This window comes from Lipophrys pholis (assembly GCF_963383615.2).
Source record: "Lipophrys pholis genome assembly, contig: SCAFFOLD_131, whole genome shotgun sequence".
NCBI lineage: Eukaryota > Metazoa > Chordata > Actinopteri > Blenniiformes > Blenniidae > Lipophrys > Lipophrys pholis.
In genome coordinates this window covers 45,914-72,347 of record NW_028292027.1, presented here as the reverse complement: position 1 = coordinate 72,347, position 26,434 = coordinate 45,914, and the positions used below count along the sequence as shown (strand labels likewise).

General features: G+C 47.5%; 2 protein-coding genes across 3 annotated transcripts; one reads left to right on the top strand and one right to left on the bottom strand.

The window, feature by feature from the left end:
* Positions 1-691: 691 nt before the first annotated feature.
* ttc29 (tetratricopeptide repeat domain 29) lies at positions 692-6,301 on the bottom strand. 2 transcript variants are annotated; one of them, XM_080493965.1, is made up of 10 exons: positions 6,050-6,301; positions 4,545-4,622; positions 3,866-3,925; positions 3,214-3,395; positions 2,842-2,991; positions 2,519-2,728; positions 2,364-2,449; positions 1,579-1,669; positions 1,331-1,454; positions 692-783 (listed from the first exon to the last, which is right to left on the bottom strand). In XM_080493965.1, coding segments are annotated over exons 1-10 (1,155 nt in total). In that variant the 5' UTR covers positions 6,223-6,301; the 3' UTR covers positions 692-782. The 2 variants fall into 2 exon arrangements, with proteins under 2 accessions (XP_080350091.1, XP_080350092.1); XM_080493966.1 differs by lacking the exon at positions 6,050-6,301 and adding an exon at positions 4,788-4,929.
* Positions 6,302-7,253: 952 nt separating this feature from the next.
* ednrab (endothelin receptor type Ab) lies at positions 7,254-13,183 on the top strand. The gene is made up of 7 exons (XM_080493961.1): positions 7,254-8,246; positions 8,402-8,529; positions 9,067-9,265; positions 11,243-11,395; positions 11,461-11,594; positions 12,138-12,246; positions 12,946-13,183. The coding sequence occupies exons 1-7, from the start codon at positions 7,755-7,757 to the stop codon at positions 13,048-13,050; spliced, it is 1,320 nt and encodes a 439-aa protein (XP_080350087.1). The 5' UTR covers positions 7,254-7,754; the 3' UTR covers positions 13,051-13,183.
* Positions 13,184-26,434: the final 13,251 nt, after the last annotated feature.

The following is a 26,434-nucleotide window of genomic DNA, read 5'->3' as shown; positions in this document are numbered from 1 at the left end:
AGAGAGGGAGAGGGAGAGAGATGGAGGGAGAGAGAGGGAGAGGGAGAGAGAGAGAGAGGGAGAGGGAGGGAGAAGGAGGGAGGGAGAGGGAGAGAGAGAGAGAGAGGGAGGGGAGAGAGAGAGAGAGAGAGAGACGGAGAGAGAGAGAGAGAGGGGGGGGGAGGGAGAGAGGGAGAGGGAGAGAGAGAGAGAGAGGTGGAAGAATATTGTCGAAACATGTCAAAGGTAAATTTTAAAAAAACGTCTGTAGAAACGTAGGAATGCACAACTTTTTGAAAATGCTGCGCCTCCATGTAACAGGGGCAAACACAACTCTTCAAAAACACCCCCGCTTCCATCTCCGTTGAAACGGGGCATATATATGCAACTTTTCGAAAATGCTCCAACTCCGTCTCCGTGGCAACCGAAACAGAGACTCTGACTCTGTGGTCGCCACAGAAAACAAAACTTCTTTTAAAACTCTTCGACTCCGTCTCCATGGTAACGGTAGGAAACACAACTTTCTGAAATTGCTCCAACCCCCGCATGAACACAGGGAAACACAACTTTTCAAAAATGCACCCGACTCCGTGGAAACGATAGAAAACAAAACTTTTGGGACAGAAGAAGTTTCTATAAATACATAATCAATCAATGATCGACCGATATTTCCCCGCTGTCGACCAGGTGATGTTTGCTGGTCGGGAGTCGTACCTGCGATCTCTCCAGCAGGGACACGTTCCCCGCGTCGCTGGCGACCTTTGAGCTCTGCAGGAAGTAGGTGGAGGCCCCCTGGTGGCGATTCTGCAGACGGACAGTCCAAACAAAACATCAACGTTCACCGACTCGCCACGTCTCCGGCGGCGGAGCGGAGCCCCGTTGCCACGACGACTCACTCCAGTTCTGTCTTTTAAAACACCCCGACTCGGTCTCCCAAGGTGACGGCAGGAAATGCAACTTTATGAAAATAGTCTGACACCATCTCCGTGGTAACGGTGAATAAAGCAACTTTTTGAAAATGCTCCGTCTCCATGGAATCGAGGGGAAAACGCAACTTTTAAAGTAGTTCAGATTCCGTCTCCATGGTAACGGCACAAACCACAACGACTCAGAGGAAACGGGGAAAAAAACGCAACTTTTTGAAAACAATCGTACTCCGTCCGTCTCCATGGCGACTGTAGACGATACAACTTCTCGAAAATGCTCCTTCTATGCGGTAATGGTGGAAAACGCAGCTTTTCGAAAACATTCCGACTCCGTCTCCATGGTGATGGTGTGTGTGTGTGTGTGTGTGTGTGTGTGTGTGTGTGTGTGTGTGTGTGTGTGTGTGTGTGTGTGTGTGTTGTGTTACCATGCGGCAGTAGTTCCTTCCCAGGCGCCACAACGCCTCGGCCAGTTTCTCCTGCAGTCCTTCGCTCTCGGTGATGTGGACGACTTTCTGTAAATACTGGACCGCCTCGTCATCGCTTCCCTCGCTGCAACACACAGAAAGTGTGTGTGTGTGTGTGTGATGTGTGTGTGTGTGTGTGATGTGTGTGTGTGTGTGTGATGTGTGTGATGTGTGTGTGTGTGTGTGTGTGTGTGTGTGTGTGTGTGTACCTCTCCAGAGACTTGACTGTCGCCATGTAAGCCTCCAGGAGTCCGGCGGTGTCGTCAGAGCTTCACAGAGCTGCGCGCACGTGTTGAAGAACTGGACACACCGTCGTCATGACGACTTTAATCAACAATAATTCAATCAAAACAAAACTCGTTATGAAACATCTGCGCTCATCTGACCCAGCAGGGCCGACCTGGGGGTCACGAGTGTCTTAGAGTGACCCCCCCCCCCCCCCCCCCCGAGGCCCCCGTCACCATGGCAACCATTCCTAGTGAAAACGCTAACCCTTCATGACGTGTGTTCACACTCAGAGCCACTGGAAATGTTTTAGGAAACGGGGAAAGAACTCAACTTTTTGAAAATGCATCGACTGTCAAGGGACTGTGAGAAAACACAAGTTTATGAAAAAGCAACTTTTTGAAATGTGCCAACTCTGTCATTGTGGAAATGGGAGAAAACACAACTTTTTGAAAAAACTACTCTTTCAAAAACACACTACTTTTAGACGTGCCTAATCCGTCGTCGTGTGAATGGGGGAGAACGCATGTTTTTTGAAAACGCAACTTTTCGACAATGCGCTGACTTTGTGCAAACGGGTGAAATCTTTTTGAAGACGCGCTCACTCCGTCTCCATGGAAACGGGGTAAACACAACTCTGTACATGTTTGCGTGGTCTCATTGCGAAAACAGCCAACAGCCCCATCTCGTGGCGGAACATGAGAACTGCGTTGTTTTCAGCGTTTCCGTGGAAACGGGCATCATTGCGGACGGCGTGTCGGTCTGGCACCTGTCGGGCTGCCTGGTGGTTTCCCGCGCTCTGATTGGTCCGTCCCAGCTGAAACGCCGCCTCCAGCTCTGTCCGCTCGTCTCCGACTGAAACACAGGTGAGGAAGACTCTGGAGCTTCGTCCTCACACGGACGGAGCGCCGACGTCCCACTCACTGTCTGCTGCGGCGCCGTGTGCCCGCTGCAGAAGCGCCAGGGCGCCGCCCGAGTCCCCGGAGTCCAGCAGGGCGGCGGCCAGACGGCTGAACGTCGACCACGTCACCCGGCGCAGCCGGAGCTGCAGGGGACCCCGGTTCGAGTCCAGGTAGCCGTCACCCACCTGCTGGAGCAACAGCTCCACCTGCTGCTTCGCACGCTGCAGCTCACCTGAGAGGAGGAAGAGGAAGAGGGGGAGTGTGTGTGTGTGTGTGTGTGTGTGTGTGTGTGTGTGTGTGTGTGTGTGTGTGTGTGTGTGTGTGTGTGTGTGTGTGTGTGTGTACCTGTCAGCAGGTACTCCTCACTCAGACCCAGTTTGCTCTCAGAAGAACTCCTGGAAGCTTCCGGAGCTTCGGCCTCGACGCTGCGCAGGAGGTGAAGCCTGAGCCCGGAGTCGGCCGGGTCTGAGAGGAGGCGGGTCAGGAGCAGACGCTCTGACACACACACACACACACACACACACACACACACACACACACACACACACACACACACACACACACACACACACACACACACACACACACACACACACACACACACACACACACACACACACACACACACACACACACACGAGTCACAGAACAGAGGAACAGGTCAGGTGAAGTCTGGTACTGGTACTGGTACTGGTACCTGGCACCGGGTCACATTACCTTCCCAGGTCACGGTACCGGTTCGCTCCGCCTCCTCGGACCGGGTCAGGTGTCGTCTGATGAGCTGCAGTTTGTCAGGTCGATCCTCCAGAGGAGTCTGAGAGACAAGAACCGACCCGGGTTCTGCTGCCGTCCTCCGGTACCGATCAGAACGCAGTAGAGAGTACAGCTCTGTGAAGGACCTGACACACACACACACACACACACACACACACACACACACACACACACACACACACACACACACACACACACACGGTTCCTAATAATAACTGCAGTAGTTTGGTTAGTTTACAGTACTTTAGCCTCATTTCCACGGTACAGTACCATACCATAGGTACCGTACAGTACGGTACTTTACCATTTATGTACGGTACCATACAGTGCAGTAGGGTAATATACCGTCACGTACCATACTTTACCCTACGGTACCGTACCGTAGTACCCTACTCCACCGTATCGTAATGGACTGTACATTACCCGACTGTACCCGTATTGTAATATACTGTACGGTACAGTATGGTACTCTACAGTACCGTACTGTACCATACTGTACAGTACCCGACTGTACGGTATGGTAATGTACTACACGGTTCAGTAGGGTAATGTACTGCCGAGTGGAATCCAGTTCCAGTTACTAGTTAGTAGTTACCTGTGGTATCCTTCCTGCAGCATGTCGATACACACCAGGTGTTTGGGGCGGAGCCTGAACCTGCAGGAGACACCAGAGGATGAGGAGGAGGAGTCGCGGTGATGAAGACCAACATCATCGACTTACGCTTCGTTTCCACGACAACGTTTTCAGTGAAATCACGTCAATTTTTTATTTTTTCTTCTTCAAAAAACACGTTCACAGGCTCGACACGGTAACGTTCTGAACACGATGTCTGTTTCCATGGAAACCCTGAATACGATGTAGTTAGCATGTCGCGCCACAAGTTGGCGCTGGTGTTTGTTTATGGTAATGGGAGGCGGAGTTTTCACGGAGAACACGCCCACACGCACCGTCGAACTGACAGGAAGTGCGATGCGCGGAAACAGGAAGTGTAACTCGACTCGACGTGCTGCCATCGGCCTGAAACGTTTCATCACGTCCAGACCAGAGCGCCACCTTGTGGTGGCGGGGATTTGACGTGTTCGACACTTTGACGCGCTATTGCTAGCCCACGTTTCTAACGCACGCTGACGTAAACCAAACCTCGACACGCGCCGCGCTCTGACGGGGGTGTGTGTGAGGCCCGTTGGTCTGTGGCGTCGAGATCAAGCGCATTGATGATCTGGATTACGCGTTGTTAAGACGGTCACGTGGTTACCATGGAGACCCGACTCACCGTGCGATTTCTCTCCTGGACATGAGGGGCGTGGCTTCATCTGACCCGCATCGCTGAGACGCCCTGGCTCTCTTCATCCTGCAAACACACACAAACACACACACACACAAACGCGCGCACACGCGCGCGCATGCGCACACACGCTCGAGATGTCATATGCAACTTCCACTCGGCTCTTTTTTTTTTTAACTCCAATAAAGACCCAACGTGTCTGAAACCCGCTCATTAAAGCTCTTTACTGACCTGCGTCTATCCCGCGACCTTAAAGTTGCTTTTACTGATGAAAAACTCGCGCAGGAAAGAGAAAAACTACTGTGTTTTATGTCGCTAACGCGCTAACTTCCGTTCGTTGCGTCGTCGCCATGGTAACGACGTCACTCGGGCCGCGTTCCAAACCGGAGCGACGGGGTTTCTGTTCATTGAACGCCGCCCGGCGGCCCGGTTCCGTTCGGTACGTCACAAAACCCCGCAAAGACGCGCAGAGACGGAAGAGATTCACCTGAAAGAGGCGCAAAGCTGCTTGACTAGACTAAACGACAGGAAATGACTCGACAAACAACCCAAATACAGAAAGAAAAGACTGAAATAACTTCAGTGGCACAAGAAAGACGACAAAAAAGAGACAAAAGACAAGATAACGCTCAGAGTAATACACAAACTACCACAAAATAAACTACAAAAGACATAAAAAAATGTAAAGTCACAATACAGCAAAGAGACATGAAATAACTTAACAATTATTATGACAAATATATAAAAACACACAAGACAAATACGCAACATAAATAAATACATAAATACAAAAACACAAAACCGTTTAACGAGACGCAAAACAACTTCACACAATAAAAACTGCAAAGACGCAAAAATAATCCCAAAGACGCAAAATATGGCAAAGAGAAAAAAACAACAACTAACAGGATAAACAATGACACAAAAACAAACAAACAAAAACAATATAAAACACAAAAAAGACACGGAAACACTTTGAAGAGCTGCATAAGGGACAAGAAACAACAACAAAGAGACAAACAACAACAAAGAGACAAAACAAGTACAAAGCAACAAAACAACAACAAAGAGACAAAACAAGTACAAAGCAAAAAAACAACAACAAAGAGACAAACAACAACAAAGAGACAAACAACAACAAAGAGACAAAACAAGTACAAAGAGACAAACAACAACAAAGAGAGAAAACAACAACAAAGAGACAAAACAAGTACAAAGCAACAAAACAACAACAAAGAGACAAAACAACAACAAAGAGACAAAACAAGTACAAAGCAACAAAACAACAACAAAGAGACAAAACAAGTACAAAGCAACAAAAGTACAACAAAGAGACAAAACAACAACAAAGAGATAGAAAAACAACAACAAAGTTACAAAACAAACAACAGAGAACAACAAAACAACCACACAAAGACACAAAACAACTTCGGACAGAAAATAAACAACAATAAAGACACAAAACAAAACGACTCCACACAGACCGTCCAAACCTTTTCCTGCTCCCGTGTCCTTCTGAGGGGTTCCTGATCGTTGCCGTGGCAACCGGCCGCAGGATGGAAACCGTCTCTTCAAAGACGACCTCGTAAAGTGCGGCGGTGGAAACGAGCGGCGGCCGACCGGAGCTCGTTTCTGCGTCTCGCCGCCAATTAGTCTGCAGCGTCATTTGTCGGCGTTTGAAGAAAATCAAACGTGTGGAAACTCGTGAAACTCGGCAGCTGTTGGCGGTCCACACGCCACGTCTGATCTCTGCGGCGAGGAGCAGCAGCGTAGAGCGGAACAAGTAACGCGAACAGTCATGGACGTGCGATTCCACTTCCTCCTGCTGGGGCTTATTACAAAACACCAGGCTTTTATTCTGGAGATCCAATTCAACCTCGAAAAGATGTGAAGAGGCACAAAGGAGCGTTTGAATGTGGAACAAAGTCAAACAGACACGACAGAGTGAACTCGATATGAATGTGTGTGTGTGTGTGTGTGTGTGTGTGTGTGTGTGTGTGTGTGTGTGTGTGTGTGTGTGTGTGTGTGTGTGTGTGTGCTTTTGGTTCGAAAACAAACAGCGCCAACTAGTGGCCCGTCACGGTGACCTTACATTCCACTTCCTGTGTGATCAGTTCTTGACAGTGACGCTCCAGGTTGGGTTGGAAGCTGTAAACTGGGTCTGGCATCGCGCCGCGGTTCTAACCGCTCCGACCTCCTCGCCATCAGAGTTCAGAGCGACTCTGCGACTTCAGAGTGTTTATGAGATGTTCCACTGTAGCTGGTGGGGGGTGGTGGGGGTGGTGGGGGTGGTGGGGGGGTGGGGGGGTGGGGGGGTGGGGGGGTGGGTGGGTGGGGGCTGATTCCCAGCTCTCTGACGGAGGGAGGGAGTAAAAGCTGAGTGCTGTCAGCTCTGGCTCTCCAGAGCGCTCTGACCCGCGGCGAGAACGCTCAGCCCCTCAGCCCCTCAGCCCCTCAGCCTCTCCTGCAAACGGAACCTGGAAACCACAGAAGAAGAACCAGACCTTTCGGAGGTGAACGATCCGACATCTTTTAGATCCAGAGCTTTAGTTTTGTTATACTGAGAAAAGATTCCAGGACAGGTTCCAGAAAGTTCCAGGACAGGTTCCAGGACAGGTTCCAGAAAAGTTCCAGGACAGATTCCAAAAAGTTCCAGGACAGGTTCCAGAAAGTTCCAGGACAGGTTCCAAAAAGTTCCAGGACAGGTTCCAAAAAGTTCCAGGACAGGTTCCAGAAAGTTCCAGGACAAGTTCCAGGAAAGATTCCAGAAAAGTTCCAGGACAGATTCCAAAAAGTTCCAGGACAGGTTCCAGAAAGTTCCAGGACAGGTTCCAAAAAGTTCCAGGACAGGTTCCAGAAAGTTTCAGGACAGGTTGGAGGACAGGTTCCAGAAAGTTCCAGGACAGGTTCCAAAAAGTTCCAGGACAGGTTCCAGAAAGTTTCAGGACAGGTTCCAGGAAAGATTCCAGAAAAGTTCCAGGACAGATTTCAGGACAGGTTCCAGGAACGATTCCAGAGTCCGCCGCTGATTCTGGAAGATACTCGATCTTCTGGTCCTCGAGGTTCTGGAATATTCTGGAAACAAGCCGCTCCAGACGAGGATCCGTTTGGGTTCCAGAGTCGGTTCCGAGTCCTGGAAAAGGTTTTTAAAATTTTTCATTTCTTGGTTATCGGTTTTGGGCGAAGGTCACCTCACGAATGTTTTCTGGAGCCGCGATGGTGAAGAGCGTCGCCGTTAGAGACGGTTCCGGAAGGATTCCCGGACCGCCGTCCACATCGCCCGCCTTCGCCCTGCTGCTGGTCGTCTGCTTCTCGGCGTTGGTCGATCCGGTCGGTTGCTACGGCGACTCCACCTCCGAGTCGCCGCCGTCGCCTCCCGGCCTGACGGCGTCGCGCTCAGCCGACCTTTACGACTCGCCGGCGCCCCCAGAGGAGGCGAGGCCGAAACCCGCGTCTCAGCCGGCACCCCCGAGCTGCGTACGGTCCACGTCGATAAAGACGGTCTTTAAGTACGTCAACACGCTGCTGTCCGCCGCCATCTTGGTGGTGGGCGTGATCGGTAACGGAACACTGCTGAGGATCATCTGCCAGAACAAGAACATGAGGAACGGACCCAACGCGCTCATCGCCAGCCTCGCCCTGGGAGACCTGATCTACATCGCCATCGACCGGCCAATCAACATCTACAAGGTACGGAACCGTTGATCGGTACGGAACCGTTGTCGGAAATACACTGCAGAGCCATGCTGACATATCTTTGTGTGTGTGTGTGTGTGTGTGTGTGTGTGTGTGTGTGTGTGTGTGTGTGTGTGTGTGTGTGTGTGTGTGTGTGTGTGTGTGTGCAGCTCCTGGCGATGCGCTGGCCGTTCCCTGACTCGTGGTTCGGTCTCTTCCTCTGTAAGCTCTTCCCCTTCCTGCAGAAAGCTTCAGTCGGCATCACCGTCCTCAACCTGTGTGCTCTGAGTGTCGACAGGTAACGCAACGCGGCAACGCGGCAACGCGGCAACGCGGCAACGCGGCAACGCGGCAACACAACAATCTGACACTCAATGATAACCTATAACCCACACAGTCCAGACGATCTGACCTAGTCTCCATGGAAACCGGGGGGAATGCAACATTTTGAAAATGTTTGGACTCCGTCTCCATGGCAATGAAGCAACTTTTTGAAAACACTCAAACTGGCCTTTGAAAAAGACGCAACAGGGAATAACGCTACTTTTTTAAAACACTGAATCCATGGAAATGGGGAAAATTAAACTTTTTCAAAACATTCAAACGGTCTCCATGGAGATCAGGAGAAACGCAACTTTTTGAAAACAGTCAAACCCCGTCTCCATGAAAATTAGGCTAAAACATTTTTTTGAAAACACCCTAAGCCCGTCTCCATTGAAACGGGGGAAAATACAACTTTTTGAAAACACCGGAACCCCGTCTCTATGGGATTTTTGCTGAGTAAGCTTGGACAGGAAAGGCCTGGTTGTGAGACTGTGCCGCCTCGTGCTCACAGGTACCGTGCGGTGGCGTCCTGGTCCCGGGTGCAGGGGAACGGCGTTCCCATGGCGACGGCGGTGGAGATCGTGTCCATCTGGCTGCTGGCGATGCTGCTCGCCGTGCCGGAGGCCGTCGGCTTCGACATGGTGACCTTCGACTACAAGAACGTGACCATGAGGACGTGCATGCTGCAGCCGCGGACGCCCTTCATGACTGTGAGTGTGTGTGTGTGTGTGTGTGTGTGTGTGTGTGTGTGTGTGTGTGTGTGTGTGTGTGTGTGTGTGTGTGTGTGTGCGTGTGTGTGTGTGTGTGTGCTGGTGGACATGTAAACGTACTGAGAAACTTTTGAAACACCCTGAAAGACGTCATCATGTAATTGTTGTGTCAAGTTTTACAGTAAAAAAAACTCGACGACGTTCCAAGTGAAAAGTCGTTAAAACGTTTTTGTTTGAGAAAAGTTTGGCGTTTCCACTTTAGTGTTTCACGTAAACCTCATCAGTTTTGCAATTTCGCTTTACACAAGTTTTGTGCTTCTGTCTCGTGTTTACACAAGTTTTCCCAAAGGTTTTTACGTGAATCTCGTCATTTTGGGAACTTTAGTTTCAGAAAAAGGTTTTTGTGACGTTTCAAGTGAAAACACGGTTTTTGTGTTTGTTCCAGACTATTTATATTTCACGTAAATTGTTGTTGCGTTTCCCTTTGAGAAAAGTTTCGCATTTACATGACAACATTTCACGTAGATGTCATTGTTTTTGTGTTTTCATTTCTGAAAAGTTTCACGTTCACGCAACACCAGCTCAAGTGAAAACGCGTCGTGTTTCCATTTCAGGAAAGTTTATACGCTTATACGTTTCAACTGAAAACTCGTTTTTGCATCGTTTCCAGAAAGGTTTGGTGTTAAGCTATCACTATGCTATCACTATGCTATCACTATGTTATCACTATGCTATCACTATGCTATCACTATGCTATTGCTACATTATCACTATGCTATCACTATGCTATTGCTACATTATCACTATGCTATCACTATGTTATCACTATGCTATCACTATGCTATCACTATGTTATTACTATACTATCACTATGCTATCACTATGCTATCACTATGCTATCACTATGCTATCACTACATTATCACTATGCTATCACTATGCTATCGTTACATTATCACTATGCTATCACTATGCTATTGCTACATTATCACTATGCTATCACTGTTATCACTATGCTATCACTATGTTATCACTATGCTATCACTATGCCATTGCTACATTATCACTATGCTATCACTGTTATCACTATGCTATCACTATGTTATCACTATGCTATTGCTACATTATCACTATGCTATCGCTATGTTATCACTCTGCTATTGCTATGCTATCACTATGTTATCACTATGCTATTGCTATGCTATCACTATGTTATCACTATGCTATCGCTATGCTATCACTATGTTATCACTATGCTATCACTATGCTATTGCTATGCTATCACTATGTTATCACTATACTATCGCTATGCTATCACTATGTTATCACTATGCTATCGTTACATTATCACTATGCTATCACTATGTGATCACTATACTATCGCTATGCTATCACTATGCTATCACTGTGCTGTCGCTATGCTATTACTATGCTATCACCATGCTATTGCTGTGCTATAACTGTGCTATCGCTATGCTATAACTATGCTATCACAATGCTATCACTGTGCTATTGCTGTGCAATCGCTATGCTATCGCTGTGCTATAACTGTGCTATCGCTATGCTATCGCTGTGCTATCACAATGCTATCGCTGTGCTATCACTGTGCTGTTGCTATGCTATTGCTACGCTATCGCTGTGCTATCGCTGTGCTATCGCTGTGCTATCGCTGTGCTATCAGCATGCTATCGCTGCTCTATCACTGTGCTATTGCTATGCTATTGCTAATCTATCCATGACTGACTGTTCCTGCAGCCAATCAACATCCTGCCAGTCAGAGTCTCTCATGTTCTCCCAGACAGGAAGTCGCAGTAAGAAAAAGGTTCAGAACGAAGCTCCATGTTTGATCTATTTTTCTATTAAACTTTCTGAATTGATTTTAAGTTGATTAAAGGGAGACTGTTTACGAGAGAACACCGGGTGACGACTCCTTCAAGGAAGGCGCTTGTTCGGTTCCACATGTTTCTCTTCGTTCCAGTTCTATCGTGACGCCAAGGACTGGTGGCTGTTTGGGTTCTACTTCTGCGTGCCGCTGGCCTGCTCCGCCGTGTTCTACGGCCTGATGACCTGCGAGATGCTTCGCCACGAGAAGGGCAGCCTGAGGATCTCACTGAGCGAACACCTCAAGCAGGTAAACGCAAAACACGCCGCCGCTGGAGGCGTGGTCCAGGTTCTCACCGCCGCTCTGCTCTCCAGCGCAGGGAGGTGGCCAAGGCCGTGTTCTGCCTGGTGCTGATCTTCGCTCTGTGCTGGTTTCCGCTGCACCTGAGTCGCCTGCTGAAGAGAACCGTCTACCAGGCCCACGACGCCGGCCGCTGCCAGCTGCTCAAGTACGCCGCCGCCCGACTCGATGAACGCTTCTCGATTCAGACCAGCAGAATAGAAACATTCTCATGTTATTTGCCTGACAGTGATTTTCAAAACGGGTCGAATCGATGCTAAAAACAGTCTGAGCTGCCCGCTAAAAAATAATGATTAGACTATAGCTAGTACTACTCAAATAATAAAAATACTGAAAATATTGCCAGTACATAGGTTGTTTTTTTTAATAGGAAAAAAAAAGTACAGAGGAAAGTAGGTAAAGGAAATAGTACCCGAACAACGCGTCCATCTTCCTTCACGGGGGGACACGTTAGCCTGTGACACGCCGTGTCGCACTTAAAAGAGTCGGTGTGAAACGGACCAGAGACTCTTACTTTTTTGCCCGTTTCCACGGCAACCGAGCCCAATGGTTCGGAGCAGAAAGCTCCGCCTTGGTAACAAAGCGTGGCGTTTCCCCCGTTGTCGTGGAAACGGACTCACATAAGTTTCCCGGATAACGCCGACGCAGCAACTCCTGCGTCTCAAAGCTTGACTCCGACCTGTCGTTGCAGCTTCCTGCTGGTCCTGGACTACTTCAGCATCAACATGGCCACCGTCAACTCCTGCATCAATCCCATCGTCCTCTTCTTCGTCTCCAAGAAGTTCAAGAACTGCTTCAAGGTAAAGTGAAAACGGCAGAGCGGACGGGAGTGACCTCAGCGAGGTCGCGGGGTCGGGGTGGGGCGTGAGACTCCGATAACAGCTCGGATGTTTAGAAGAGGGAGTCTAAACATAGAAAGGTCGCGACCTTTGATAAGAGGCTGGTGGGAATCGGACACGTCGACGACGAGACGCAGCTTCAGGCCTGGAGTTTCAGTCCAAACCATCTTTGTTCTTCCAAAGTTTCCCATCCAGGCGAAACTACGTAAACTGATGTAGCACATCTGCCAGACCTGTAGGTGGCGCTGCAACGCCGCCATAGAAATACGCCACAAAACAGAGAAGAAGAACCGGAGCAAGAACAAAACGTAGAAATGAACAAATCCGACATCTTGTCTTATTAATGCGAGGAGCGGCAGTAGCTTCTGCAGCGCCACCCAGAGGATGTAGTTCACCATGTGGTTAAGAGAAGAGAGGGAGGCGGGGTTGAAGGCCGAGAGGCGGGGCCATGACATCATCAGCTTCAGCTAATGTGTGTATTGTGCAGACTAATGAAGCATGTGCTGGTATTGGCAGTAAGTAAGTTCATAAAAGAATTCACTGTTTAAAAGAACTATAATGTTTCACCACTAGGGGGCGTCTCTTAATGAAAAAAGGTAAGATCATGTGATGTTGTTTGTAAACGGGCTGTATTTAACTCACCTGGCTCCGCCCCCACAGTCCTGCCTGTGCTGCTGGTGCGACTCCAGCTCTCTGTCCAGCAGCCTGCTGCCTCTGCCTCTCCACCACGGCACCGTCCTGCAGTCCAAACCCACCCGGCACTGACAGAGCGCCGCCCTGCAGGCTCCCTGTGGCCCAGCAGCCTCCCAACAGCCCTGCATTGTGTTTACTTCACACCGTGTGTTTATATTTATTGTCCAATGTCTTGTTGTGATTCAAATAAAATGTTTTGATTTGTCGGTGTCGCAGCTGCACTTCTTTACAAAACATCTACGGAGCCAACGGACTTTTTCTGTAGGCGCTTATAAAATTTATATTTGTGTGTGTGTGTGGGGGGGGGGGGGGGGGTTCGATCTCGATTACACTACGTTTCAAGTGAAATCACATCATTTTTGTTTCAGTTTCGCATTTAAATGATGATTTATTGATTGAAACTATTTTTAATTTATTTAAATATATTTTTCTTTTATTTGGAGAAACATCATGTATATTTAAATGAAACTGAGTGTAAAACATCTTTAATTATATCATGATTTTGAATTTTCAACACTTTCATATTTGTTTTTCCATTCTAATAAAAATACATGTTTTTATTCTGGAGCTGAAGAAGTCCAGGAAGGCAGTGCCACAGTGGCTGGAAATGTCTGGAAGGTTTTAGGAGGCTGAAGTATGTATAAGAGACTCTGTTGTTATAAATTTTTTATTTTTTTATTTTTTTATTTTTAAAGCCCTGTATTAATCCCCAGAGGGGAACTTCCATCTGGAATGACCATTGGTTGCAGCCGCACAGAGCAGCGCTCAGGGGGGGGCTGGGAAAGGCGGCGGTCTTGCCCGCTGTCATCCCTCCATCATCCCGTCGTCCCGCCGTCGTCCCTCCATCATCCCGTCGTCCCTCCGTCATCCTGCCATCGCCGCCTCTTCCACCCTCATCAGAGCAGCGCTCGGGCAGCTGGGAGGGGCGGCAGTCTTGCCCAGTGCATGTTTTTTGGGGGAAGTCATCTCAATGACATGAATCTTCACCGAAGAGAGCAGACAGTGCTGATACTGACGCCACAGAGCTCAAAGTACTTCTCTCCTGAACTCAAGCAGTCAGCCAAACAACAGATATACTGATGCAGGTCATCCAGACAAGCAAACTGCAGAACCACACTGGTACCGTTGTCGTGTACCAAGCCAAGGTCGCTGCGTGAGTGACTGTCCACCACAGCGAAGCGTCCAGCCTCACAGACGATGGCTGAAGTGTGCTCACACATTGTCATGAGACATGTACTGTACTGACTGAAGATCCTCTCCAGTCCGTTTCTCAGACTGATGAACACACCCTCATCGATGAGCTGGCCTTCAGTCACACCTATATCACCGAACACAGAGTCACCAGGAGCAAACTTGATCTGCTGCTCATCTATCTCCAGCTGCTCCGGCAAATCTGGGACCGACATCAGGTATGAAGGATGAGTAAAGATGTGGTTGTCACGCAAAGTCGTGTACAACTGATCACCTAACACCACAGCGTGATCAAGATCATACGTCTCCCACGAGAACACGCTGTTCATGGTGTGTTTGGCTAAGCTGACAGCAGCTATCGCCATGCACTGGACTCCTCCATAAAAAAAGCCCTGGTACCCCTGGTGAAACGATCCACACACCACCTTCATCAGCCTCACGCCTGTCCTCTCGTCAGCCTGTTCTGCCACGGCAGCAGAGGGAGACTCCAACCTCTCTGCACCAATCAGCTCAGAGTCATACTTTTCTTGTTTGGACTCCATCGCTCTGACCGATCCATCCATCCATCCATCCACCTTCTTTCCTACTTCGTCCGTTTGGGGTGGAGGTAGCAGTGTAAAGAGCAGAGAAACCATACCTTCTCCCAGCTCTTCTGGGGGGACCCTGAGACGCTCCCTGATCAAGCCAAAGATATAATTTCCCCGGCGAGTCCTGGGCCAACCTTGGGGCCTCCACCCAGATGGACGTGCCTGGTAGACCACTAAAGAGAGGCCACCAGGGGGCGTCCTAGCCAGAAGCCCGGACGACCTCAACTGGCTCCTCTCAATGTAGAAGAGCGGCGGTTCGACTCTGAGTCCCTCTGGAATGGCTGAGTTCAACACTCTATCATCACGATCGACGCCCGCCAACCTACGGAGAAAACTCATCTGGGCCTCTTGTAACCACGATCTCATTATTTCGGTCATGACCAAACCTTCCTGACCATAGGTGAGGGCGGGGATGTCGAGCGGTTGGCCAACAAAGAGCTTTGCTTTACGGCTCTGCTCCCTCATCACCACAATGATCCAGTACGTTGCCTGGATAACTGCAGCTGCTTCCTGCAGCTTCATCTCCATCGTCCTCTCCTCCTCAGCCTTGAACTCCTCCAGTTCATCCAGGGACGTCTCCAGGTTGGTGCTGACGGTCGCTACATCGTCACACTTTTCCTTCAGTTCCTTTTTGAGGTTCTCACACTCAATCTCCTTACGGTCCAAGGCACTTTTGAGGGCAAACACTTCTAATTGAAGGTCTTGAGTGTTCTTCTCACAGTCGCCCAGGTGATCACTGTATTTTTCTTCCCGATTACGAAAGGCGTCCAGCAGCTCACTGATTAGTTCGTCTCTCTCCTGCACCTTCGGGTCAGTTTCTTCTCTTTCTAACTGCAGACTGTTTACCAAGGCCTGAACCTCCTCCTCCATGTCTCTGAGCTGTTGGTGGTCTTCAAGGAACCCAGAGTCCAACTGTTGTTTGGTCTCCAGAGCTCTGACCTGGTTACTCAACTCCTCCTTGTCCTCCAGCAGGTTGTCATTGTCCTCTTTCAAACTGCTGACTTGTGAAGTAAGCTCATTAACCTTCTGCTCAAACGCAGACTGCAGGGGGGATTTCTGTTCAGCTGCTTCCTCCAGCTTCATCAGCATTGTCCTCTCTAGTTCAGCCTTGGTCCTCTCCTCTTCGGTCTTGGACTTCTTAAGTTGATCCAGGGACTTCTCCAGGCTGGTCCTGGCGATTGTTAAATCGTCACCTTTTTCCTTCAGTTCCGTTTTTAGATCGCCACACTCAGTCTCCTTCAGGTCCAAGGCACTTTTGAGGGCAAACACTTCTAATTGAAGGTCTTGAGAGTTCTTCTCACAGTTGCCCATGTGCTCACGGTATTTTTCAACCTGATTACGAAAGGCGTGAAGCAACTCACCGATTTGTTCGGCTCTCTCCTGCAACTTATTCTCATTTTCTTCTCTTTCTACCTGGAGACTCTTTTCCAACGCCTGAACCTCCTCCTCCATGTCTCTCAGCCGTTGGTCTTTGTCTTGGAGTTCAGAGTCCAACTGTTCTTGTTTGGTCTCCAGAGCTCTGACCTGGTTACTCAACTGCTCCTTGTCCTCCAGCACTTTGTCATTGTCCTCTTTCAAACTGCTGACTTGTGAAGTAGACTCATTATCTTTCTGCTCAAACGCAGACTGCAGGGGGGATTTCTGTTCAGCTGCTTCCTCCAGCTTCATCAGCATTGTCCTCTCTAGTTCAGCCTTGGTCCTCTTCTCTTCAGCCTTGGACTTCTCTAGTTGATCCAGGGACTTCTCCAGGCTGGTCCTGGCGATTAGTGCATCGCCCTTCAGTTCCTGCAGTTCCTTTTTGAGGTTCTCACACTCGGTCTCCTTCAGGTCCAAGTCACTTGTGAGGGTGTCCACTTCCAATTCAAGTTCATGAGTGTTGTTGACACAGTCCTCTATGTACTCATCGTGCAACTCGGCCTGATGACCCAAGGCATACGACAGCTCATTGATTTTGTCGTCTCTCTCCTGCATCTTCCGGTTAGTTTCTTCTCTTTCTAACTGCAGACTGTTTACCAAGGCCTGAACCTGCTCCTCCATTTCTCTGAGCTGTTGGTGGTCTTCAAGGAACCCAGAGTCCAACTGTTGTTTGGTCTCCAGAGCTCTGACCTGGTTACTCAACTGCTCCTTGTCCTCCAGCAGGTTGTCATTGTCCTCTTTCAAACTGCTGACTTGTGAAGTAAGCTCATTAACCTTCTGCTCAAACGCAGACTGCAGGGAGGATTTCTGTTCAGCTGCTTCCTCCAGCTTCATCAGCATTGTCCTCTCTAGTTCAGCCTTGGTCCTCTTCTCTTCAGTCTTGGACTTCTCAAGTTGATCCAGGGACTTCTCTAGTGTATCCAGGGACTTCTCCAGGCTGGTCTTGGCGATTGTTAAATCGTCCTTCAGTTCCGTTTTTAGATCACCACACTCAGTCTCCTTCAGGTCCAAGGCACTTTTGAGGGCAAACACTTCTAATTGAAGGTCTTGAGAGTTCTTCTCACAGTTGCCCATGTGCTCACGGTATTTTTCAACCTGATTACGAAAGGCGTGAAGCAACTCACCGATTTGTTCGGCTCTCTCCTGCAACTTATTCTCATTTTCTTCTCTTTCTACCTGGAGACTCTTTTCCAACGCCTGAACCTCCTCCTCCATGTCTCTCAGCCGTTGGTCTTTGTCTTGGAGTTCAGAGTCCAACTTTTCTTGTTTGGTCTCCAGAGCTCTGACCTGGTTACTCAACTGCTCCTTGTCCTCCAGCACTTTGTCATTGTCTTCTTTCAAACTGCTGACTTGTGAAGTAGACTCATTATCTTTCTGCTCAAACGCAGACTGCAGGGAGGATTTCTGTTCAGCTGCTTCCTCCAGCTTCATCAGCATTGTCCTCTCTAGTTCAGCCTTGGTCCTCTTCTCTTCAGCCTTGGACTTCTCTAGTTGATCCAGGGACTTCTCCAGGCTGGTCCTGGCGATTAGTGCATCGCCCTTCAGTTCCTGCAGTTCCTTTTTGAGGTTCTCACACTCGGTCTCCTTCAGGTCCAAGTCACTTGTGAGGGTGTCCACTTCCAATTCAAGTTCATGAGTGTTGTTGACACAGTCCTCTATGTACTCATCGTGCAACTCGGCCTGATGACCCAAGGCATACGACAGCTCATTGATTTTGTCGTCTCTCTCCTGCATCTTCCGGTTAGTTTCTTCTCTTTCTAACTGCAGACTGTTTACCAAGGCCTGAACCTCCTCAATTTCTCTGAGCTGTTGGTGGTCTTCAAGGAACCCAGAGTCCAACTGTTGTTTGGTCTCCAGAGCTCTGACCTGGTTACTCAACTGCTCCTTGTCCTCCAGCAGTTTGTCATTGTCCTCTTTCAAACTGCTGACTTGTGAAGCAAGCTCATTAACCTTCTGCTCAAACGCAGACTGCAGGGGGGATTTCTGTTCAGATGAAATCTCAAGTTGATCCAGGGACTTCTCCAGGCTTGTCTTGTCGATTGTTAAATCGTCCTTCAGTTCCTGCAGTTCCGTTTTTAGATCGCCACACTCAGTCTCCTTCAGGTCCAAGGCACTTTTGAGGGCAAACACTTCTAATTGAAGGTCTTGAGAGTTCTTCTCACAGTTGCCCATGTGCTCACGGTATTTTTCAACCTGACTATGAAAGGTGTGAATCAACTCACCGATTTGTTCGGCTCTCTCCTGCAACTTATTCTCATTTTCTTCTCTTTCTACCTGGAGACTCTTTTCCAACGCCTGAACCTCCTCCTCCATGTCTCTCAACCGTTGGTCCTTGTCTTGGAGTTCAGAGTCCAACTGTTCTTGTTTGGTCTCCAGAGCTCTGACCTCGTTACTCAACTCCTCCTTGTCTTCCAGCAGTTTGTCATAGTCCTCTTTCAAACTGTCGTCCACTGGAGAAAGCTGGCTGTGATCCTTCTGGCACTTGGAAAACAGAGCACATTCGTCTTTACCTTTCTCCTCCAACTGAGTGGCCACTTCACTCTCCAGGTCACCTTTAGACCCCTCCAGAGCTCTGACCAAATCTTCATTTTCTTTCAGCAGTTTGTCTCTGTCTTCTTCCACTCTCCTTAATTGATGCCAGAACTTAAGCTGCTCCTCAACCCGGTCAAAGTTCAAGTTTTGGTAATAACTCAGGTCCTTCTGCAGTTGTGTGATCATGTCACTAGTACACGCCATGGTTTTCTCCTGTCGGTTTTCCATTTCTCTTGTAGAATTCTCTGAAATATTTTGAATTATAAATCTTAAAGATGCTCCTCACTGCAATGCTGTCTCACGTTGTCTCAGTTCATCAGTCGATCAGGCTGACATCTCTGTAGTCTGATTTGCTAGGTATAGTCTCTCTAGTTATGATGATCAAAGCTTTGAAGTTCAAAGCATCTCGTTGACATCATAACATGGCTTTCAAGTTCACCACAATGATAAATAACGTGATGCTTTCAACATCTAAGGCTTTGAAGATCAAAGTGAACCTGCTTGTTCTGCTGTTGCCATGGTAACAGGTACAACTGTTTTCAGCATATCTGCTCTTTCCAAGTAAATGGACAACATTTTCAAAACGTGGGAAACTTTTCTGAAACAATAAAAGACTAATCTCTTTGTATTTAAAACATTGTGGTGTAACCAGGCCTTACACAGCATTTCTCCACCTGACTTTGTGTTTACATATAAATAGTCAATTATGACTTTAGGAAAAAGATAATCTCACAATGCATCACTTACATTCAGTTGGTGGCTTCGTACAGTTGAACTTGCAATGCAAACTAAACTAAGTTAAAGGTGCAAGCAGCCTTGGTCGGGACCTGGCACTCTGGCCTCTGGCCTCTGGCCAGACAACAGACAAACAACCACACACACTCGCATTCACACCGAGGGGCAATTTAGGGTCACCAATTAACCTGACATAAAAGTTTTTGGACTGTGGGAGGAAACTGGGGAACCAGAGGAAACCTTTGCACACACGGGAAGAGCATGACAGACTTGACTATACAGTAGTGTATCTACAGTGCTGTACTATACAGTAGTGTACTGTACAGCAGTGTACCATACAACCGTGTAATGGTCGGTATGTTAGCAGAGGTTACGTTGAGTTAACTGATTTAGGATTTTATCATCTGCATAGAGATGTTCCTGGCAGCCATTGCTCACCACTACACCTTCACCTACAAGCCCTACGTACAGGTACCTACCCTCCTACCTACCCACCCACCTACCCACCCCCACCTACCTACCGACCTACCTACCTACCTACCCACTGACCTACTTTCTGTTCAGGAGGCAGAGGAGGGCTCGTGTTTCGACAGCTTCTTGGCCATGTGGGATTTCTCTGACATCAGAGCTGACGTCACGGAGGAGGTTCGTCTCGCCGGTGAGTGTCGGCGTTCCGCCTGCCGGTTCCTGAAATCCGACATGTTGCATGTTCTCCCTGTGGGTGTTCTCCTGGGCTCTTCCCACAGACCAACAACAGACCTGATTTCAAATGAAGACGCAAAACTGTCGTAGCGTTCTGACTAGGGATGGGAATTGAAAACCGGTTCTGACTTAGAACCGGTTCCAATTGATCAATTCCATGGGAATCGTACGCCTTGTATGGGATCGATTCTTCTTAAGGATTCATTTCCCAGCCCGACGTCAAGTCACGTTGCGACGCAGAGCTCCTTCAACCAGGAGAAAACATGGCGAGGAAGAAGGTCTAAAGTGGGAGACGATAAAGGACTAAATAATAGGATACGGTAATACATGTTCCACTCACCACGTCCTGAATCCACAGAGTCCACAGCCTCTCGCCTCACAGCCACAAGGTCCAGTTAAAACAAAAAAAATCCCGGCAGGAGTCTTCATGATCTCTCTGTGTGCTGGTTTTCCTCCGGTACTTCGGTTTACTCCGATTTACACCCCTGGCCTGTGGTTCCAGTGGTTCCTAGGCTAAAGGAGGTTCTAAAGGAAGCAACGAGCCTCCTTTCCTTTGCTTGTTGAGAACTCAGACCGTCCTCATCATGGCCGCCACACAAAACACTTCCAGGTGAAGGAGACGTGGACAGAGAAGGAGACAGGAGGGACAATTCGATGAAAACACAGCATTCCCTGCAGACCGAGAGAACGTGTTCCTCCTCCTACGTCACTTCTCCATTCCTCTCCAGGCTCCGCCTCCCAGAGAGCGCTAACTTGTCAACAGTGCAACATTAGAAAAAGAGTAAATTCCAGGGGGCAAAGAAGGCAAATACACCTTTGACTGTTCTTTTTTAAGGGAAAAATTATAATTCAAGTTTCATGTTTGGAAAAAATAAAATCGTTCCTTTTGGTGCAGGAGACTGGAGAACTACTTTTTTCCCTCAAACTAAAACTCAGGAATCGTTAGGAGAAGTGATAACATTTATCCTCATTAGGCTCAATGGAGGAGCTTTTTAACTGTTTTGTTCAAAACCGGAAGTCGTGTAGTCGAAGTTATTTTCACTGCATAAGAACTCATTTTTTTTATTTATGGTAAATTTTCTTTCTCTGTTTGCTAACTACTGTTCGGACTCCGTCACCCTCTCACCCCCAGCGGGAACCGGCCTCCTGCAACAATTCAGTTGGAGGATTTCTTTTTAGGAAAGACCAGACCGGCCCTTCCCTCGTGCACCTTTCAGTTCCAATGCTGGTGGCGAGAGGGACGCCGGGACCCGACTCCAAGGACCAAGTGGTCTGGAGAATTTTCCTTGTAAAAACCTCCGAGAGACAGAAACACAGGAATCGGACCGAGAGCCATTGGACAAAGTTTAAGAGACGGCAAAACTACACATCATTCCTTATGAGATAAAACAAGATTCCTCCAATGTTCCCTCACGCTTTGGCAAACAAAGAATGAATGAAAATAAAGTAAAATAATAAGGTGAGCAAGCGTTTCTTCATTGCAGGAGCAGTAGAGCAAGAAAACTCTCAGTAGAATGTTAAAGCAGCAGCCATCAGAGCTGTGAGGACGAAGACCCTGTCGGGAGTGTTGTTCTCATTCTGTACGACAGGAAATGACCTCACTCCTCCATAAACCATCCGACCAACCGTGGGGAGAAGTGTAGCACTAACTCTGCAGCAGGTTAAAATAAAACTAAACATAGAAACAACAAAAACACACAAGACAGACCAACATAAAGACAAACTCACAGAATGCTGACAGCTGCATCGTCGCCACACCAGGTTAGACTAAATTAATGTTCTTAGTGATGACCCACCAGAAATCACTCCATTTGGAGTTTGAGAGTATTAACCTGGTGCTGGTCTGGTTCTACTGCATCTGATGATCTATTACTGGCTTTAGTTCAGCTCTTTGATATAAATTGTTATGAGACCCAAAGGATCTCTTTTTTGAGACTTTATTCCTAATTACCAAGTATTAATTAAAACTTCTTCTGTCTGTTCTTTTATTTGACTAAACCCACTGATTTAGAGTGATAACTCTAATTTTATTTAATTTGATCCATTATCAATAACAATATTTGAAATCCATTGATGATCTGAACCTTCCCTCCTGTTGAGACATGAGATCACCCATGGCTCACTAAAGCAACAGATCATTAACTAGTTCTAAGTTACAGTGATTGTTCTTTGTTGAAGTTCTATATAGATTATGTCTGATAATCAGGATTTTGTTTCAGCAGAGGTAATCTATTACCTACAAAATTATTGAGAATCACCTCATTAGTTTCTTAATTTGAGGTTTTGGTTTTTGGACGACGATTGTTTCCAGGCTTCAGTTACATGTTGAGTTGAGTTGAGAAGTCACTAATCTATTGTTGATTTTATAACCATTTAATTTTTGGACATTTGCAATAATTCATCAATTTCATTGCATATATCAAATTCTAATTAGATCCTCAAAATCTCAAGTGTGATCTCATGTTTACGTCTTCCCACTGGAATGTCCTCACCACCGTGTGTCTCTGCCTCCCTTCCTTCTCTCACTCTGTGTCAGTGTGTGTTCATGGTCCGACCTTGGTGCAATGAACCCCCCCCCCCCCGACGTCGCTTCACCGCGTCGGGGGGGGGGGGGGGGGGGGGGGGGGAGCGCAGCGCCGGGGAGCGGCCCAGTCGTCCATGTCTTTCCACAAGCCTCCAGAGATAGCAACCTCGATACAGAGAAGGAGTAGGGGGTAGGGAGATGTCTCCCAGCATATGGAGGAGGAGAAGAAGAGAATGGATTGGCGTGAGAAAATGCTTCTTCTAATTCAACCGTTTTCTTTTCTTTTTTTTTCAGTTTAAAATCTTTTACCCATAATCAGATTTTTTGGTTCAGTCAGTGCCATATTTTTTTGTCAAGTCTGCCAATATCGGAGAGGTCCAGTCCACTTCATTACCTATTACTGACAGCTTCGCCCAGTTTTGTCAGGCATCAAAACGTACGCCGACAAATTGTAATCTGATAGCCTCGCCTGGTTTTATCAGTCATCAATGCATACGCCGATGCATTGGAATATTATAAATAACTGACAGCTTCACCCAGTTTTGCCAGTCTTCAAAACGTACGCCGACGAATTGTAATCTGATAGCCTCGCCCAGTTTTGTCAGTCATCAAAACGTACGCCGATGCATTGGAATATTATAAATAACTGACAGCTTCGCCCAGTTTTGCCAGTCTTCAAAACGTACGCCGACGAATTGTAATCTGATAGCCTCGCCCAGTTTTGTCAGTCATCAAAACGTACGCCGACGAATTGTAATCTGATAGCCTCGCCCAGTTTTGTCAGTCATCAAAACGTACGCCGATGCATTGGAATATTATAAATAACTGACAGCTTCGCCCAGTTTTGCCAGTCTTCAAAACGTACGCCGACGAATTGGAATCTGATAGCCTCGCCCGGTTTTATCAGTCATCAATGCTTACACCGATGCATTGGAATATTATAAATAACTGACGGCTTCGCACAGTTTTGTCAGTCTTCAAAACGTACGCCGATGCATTGGAATCTAACAGCTTCATAAACAACTGACAGTTTTATAAATAGCTGACAACTATATCTCTTATAGAATTGTCTTTTTATTTCTTAGTAGGCTGATGCTGTATCTCTACAGTATTGCCCGATGGACTGGACTCTATGACACTCGTGACTTTTAAATTCTTGGTCAGGTTTGGCACTTTTAGTCAGCGAAAAACCCTGTTATATTATTCCCCCCAAAAATTAACAGTCTTACCCGATTGTTTTAGTGGAGGACGTCAATGGGTCCTTTCGCGCAGGATGCGGAACTGACAACCGATGGTCCGGTCCCGGAGGGTCCTCCGTCCGTCAGTCTCACGGGTACGAGGAGATTTCGTCTACACAGAAATCAGTGGCCTTTCTCCCTCCGGTCCCGGTTCGGCGGTCAAATTCGCATCCCACTTCTGACACCAAATTGTCGTGGATATTTTGTTGTTGTTGTCGGTGCTGTTTGGAATAAAGTGTTAGAACAAGGTGTTTCTGTCAGGAGAAGTTTATTGGGGTCCCCAAGGCACAGGATCATGCAGAGTGCGTTCAGCTGTCTGCAGGATCGAGTGTGCGTCTCACAAGTTGCGCCTGTGAGTCTTAACCGGTGGGTAGGAAAAGGAGGGGTTTGAAGCAGAACAATTGAACTGTTGGGTCTTAGCAATAGCAGACCATTGACCTTGGTTCCCAGGCAGATAAGGCCTTGCTGGAGAAGGGAGTGAGGGAATGTTTGCTAGTTGAAAGCCAGCTGGAAAAAGGAGTGAACCAAGAGTTTCTAGCTTAAAGGAGACATATCATGCTTTTAAATCCTTCCTTTTTACATATAAATCATACAGTTGTGGTCTATATAAAGCGGAACTGCAATGCTTGGGTCTGAATTCCTCATTATTAGAGCTCCACAGGCCCCTTTTCAACCCCTTTTCTGATGTGCTTCTGAGAGCAACTCGTTTTGGGGCGGTCTCTTCAAATGCAAATGAGACACTTCATACCCCGCCTCCTCTCCAGGTTGCAGAGGTGACACTCGGTTCAACTCCACCCTGTTCGGCCATCTTTGTAGTTTGATAGAACAGATACAATTATCTAGCGGCGCAGAAACTTTATATTCACACATTATTTACAAAATGTCAACAACGGAAGATTTGTCCATCCAGCCATACATGTTGGAGCCAGAGTCGGACCCGGCGGAGCGAGATGAAAATGACGATGATGCACCTGAAGAACAACGTCTTCATATGGATGTAACGCAATGGTGTGTTACTATATTTACACTAACTTCTCCATCCATGCCCACTACTACAATACTGCCTGTATTACAACGACTATTTAACACAGAAGTTACATTATAATCTAAAACGAGCACACAGCGCTAACATATGAAGACGGTGCAACTGCTAATGCTAACAAAACAATGACAGGGACGTCTTATCATCACACTTTTTAGCGTTATATACAGCTTACCGAAGTGCTCTGTTCGTCGTCTCCATAGATAGAAGGAACTGACCGCTCAATCAGACCAAGTCTTTCGGCAAATCCTTCTTTATACTGGCGGAGGTTGTTGAAGCAGTCGTCCTTAAAGTGATTCGCGCACAGAAAAGTGACCTTACCCACAGATGTGGGTACATTTCTGTGAAAAATAAAACTCAACCAGGCACTTGGAAAAGGTTCTGATGCTGGGAGACGGTGTAACGAAGCTTGTGGGTTACTACATCCAACAACCGAACATTTCGACTTATCCTCTCGTAACTTCGGTTGGACTACAAAATCGCAGCGAGAAACAGAAATGGCGGATTGCTCGAAGTGTCGATGTCCTAATTTGGCAGTTCCGCTGCGAATACTGTGACGTCATTGTTCAAAAAACGTAATAGAGAATAGAAAAATCGAAACCGATCGCAAAATATGACCAAAACAGAATATAAAGATATCAACGGAGCACCTGAAGAGACTACTTTGAACTTTTCTGTACTTCTAAACACTCTAAATATACAACAAAATGCATTTAAGGGCTAAAAAAGTGGATTTAGCATGATATGTCCCCTTTAAAGCCAGGAAGGTAGGAAGTCTATGATCATCAAATATAATGAGTATAAGGCCAAGATATAATTTTACCACGACAGCCCTGAAACCCTTTAGCATGTAGCGTCACTGGTGTGGGAGCCCTGAAACCCTTTAGCATGTAGCGTCACTGGTGTATGAGCCATGGAACTGTTTAGCATGTAGCTTCACTGGTGTGTGAGCCCTGAAACCCTTTAGCATGTAGCATCACTGGTGTGTGAGCCCTGAAACCCTTTAGCATGTAGCATCACTGGTGTGTGAGACCTGAAACCCTTTAGCATGTAGCATCACTGGTGTGTGAGCCCTGAAACCCTTTAGCATGTAGCATCACTGGTGTGTGAGCCCTGAAACTCTTTAGCATGTAGCCTCACTCGTGTGTGGGCAATGAAACTGTTTAGCATGTAGCATCACTCGTGTGTGAGCAATGAAACTCTTTAGCATGTAGCTTCACTGGTGTGTGGGCCATGAAACTGTTTAGCATGTAGCATCACTCGTGTGTGAGCCATGAAACTCTTTAGCATGTAGCTTCACTGGTGTGTGAGCCATGAAACTGTTTAGCATGTAGCACCACTGGTGTGTGAGCCCTGAAACCCTTTAGCATGTAGCATCACTGGTGTGTGAGCCCGAAAGCATGTAGCATCACTGGTGTGTGGGCCATGAAACTGTTTAGCATGTAGCATCACTCGTGTGTGAGCCATGGAACTGTTTAGCATGTAGCTT

Excerpts from the sequence above, each read along its gene's own strand:
- ttc29 (XM_080493965.1), bottom strand. The coding sequence starts at position 6,222 with ATGACGCTGCAGACTAATTGGCGGCGAGACGCAGAAACGAGCTCCGGT. Across the intron at positions 4,623-6,049 it reads GGACACGGGAGCAGGAAAAG|GATGAAGAGAGCCAGGGCGT; the intron begins GTTTGGACGGTC and ends GTGTGTTTGCAG. Across the intron at positions 2,992-3,213 it reads CGGTACCGTGACCTGGGAAG|AGCGTCTGCTCCTGACCCGC; the intron begins GTAATGTGACCC and ends TGTGTGTGTCAG.
- ednrab (XM_080493961.1), top strand. The coding sequence starts at position 7,755 with ATGTTTTCTGGAGCCGCGATGGTGAAGAGCGTCGCCGTTAGAGACGGT. Across the intron at positions 8,247-8,401 it reads GGCCAATCAACATCTACAAG|CTCCTGGCGATGCGCTGGCC; the intron begins GTACGGAACCGT and ends GTGTGTGTGCAG. Across the intron at positions 11,595-12,137 it reads GGCCGCTGCCAGCTGCTCAA|CTTCCTGCTGGTCCTGGACT; the intron begins GTACGCCGCCGC and ends CTGTCGTTGCAG.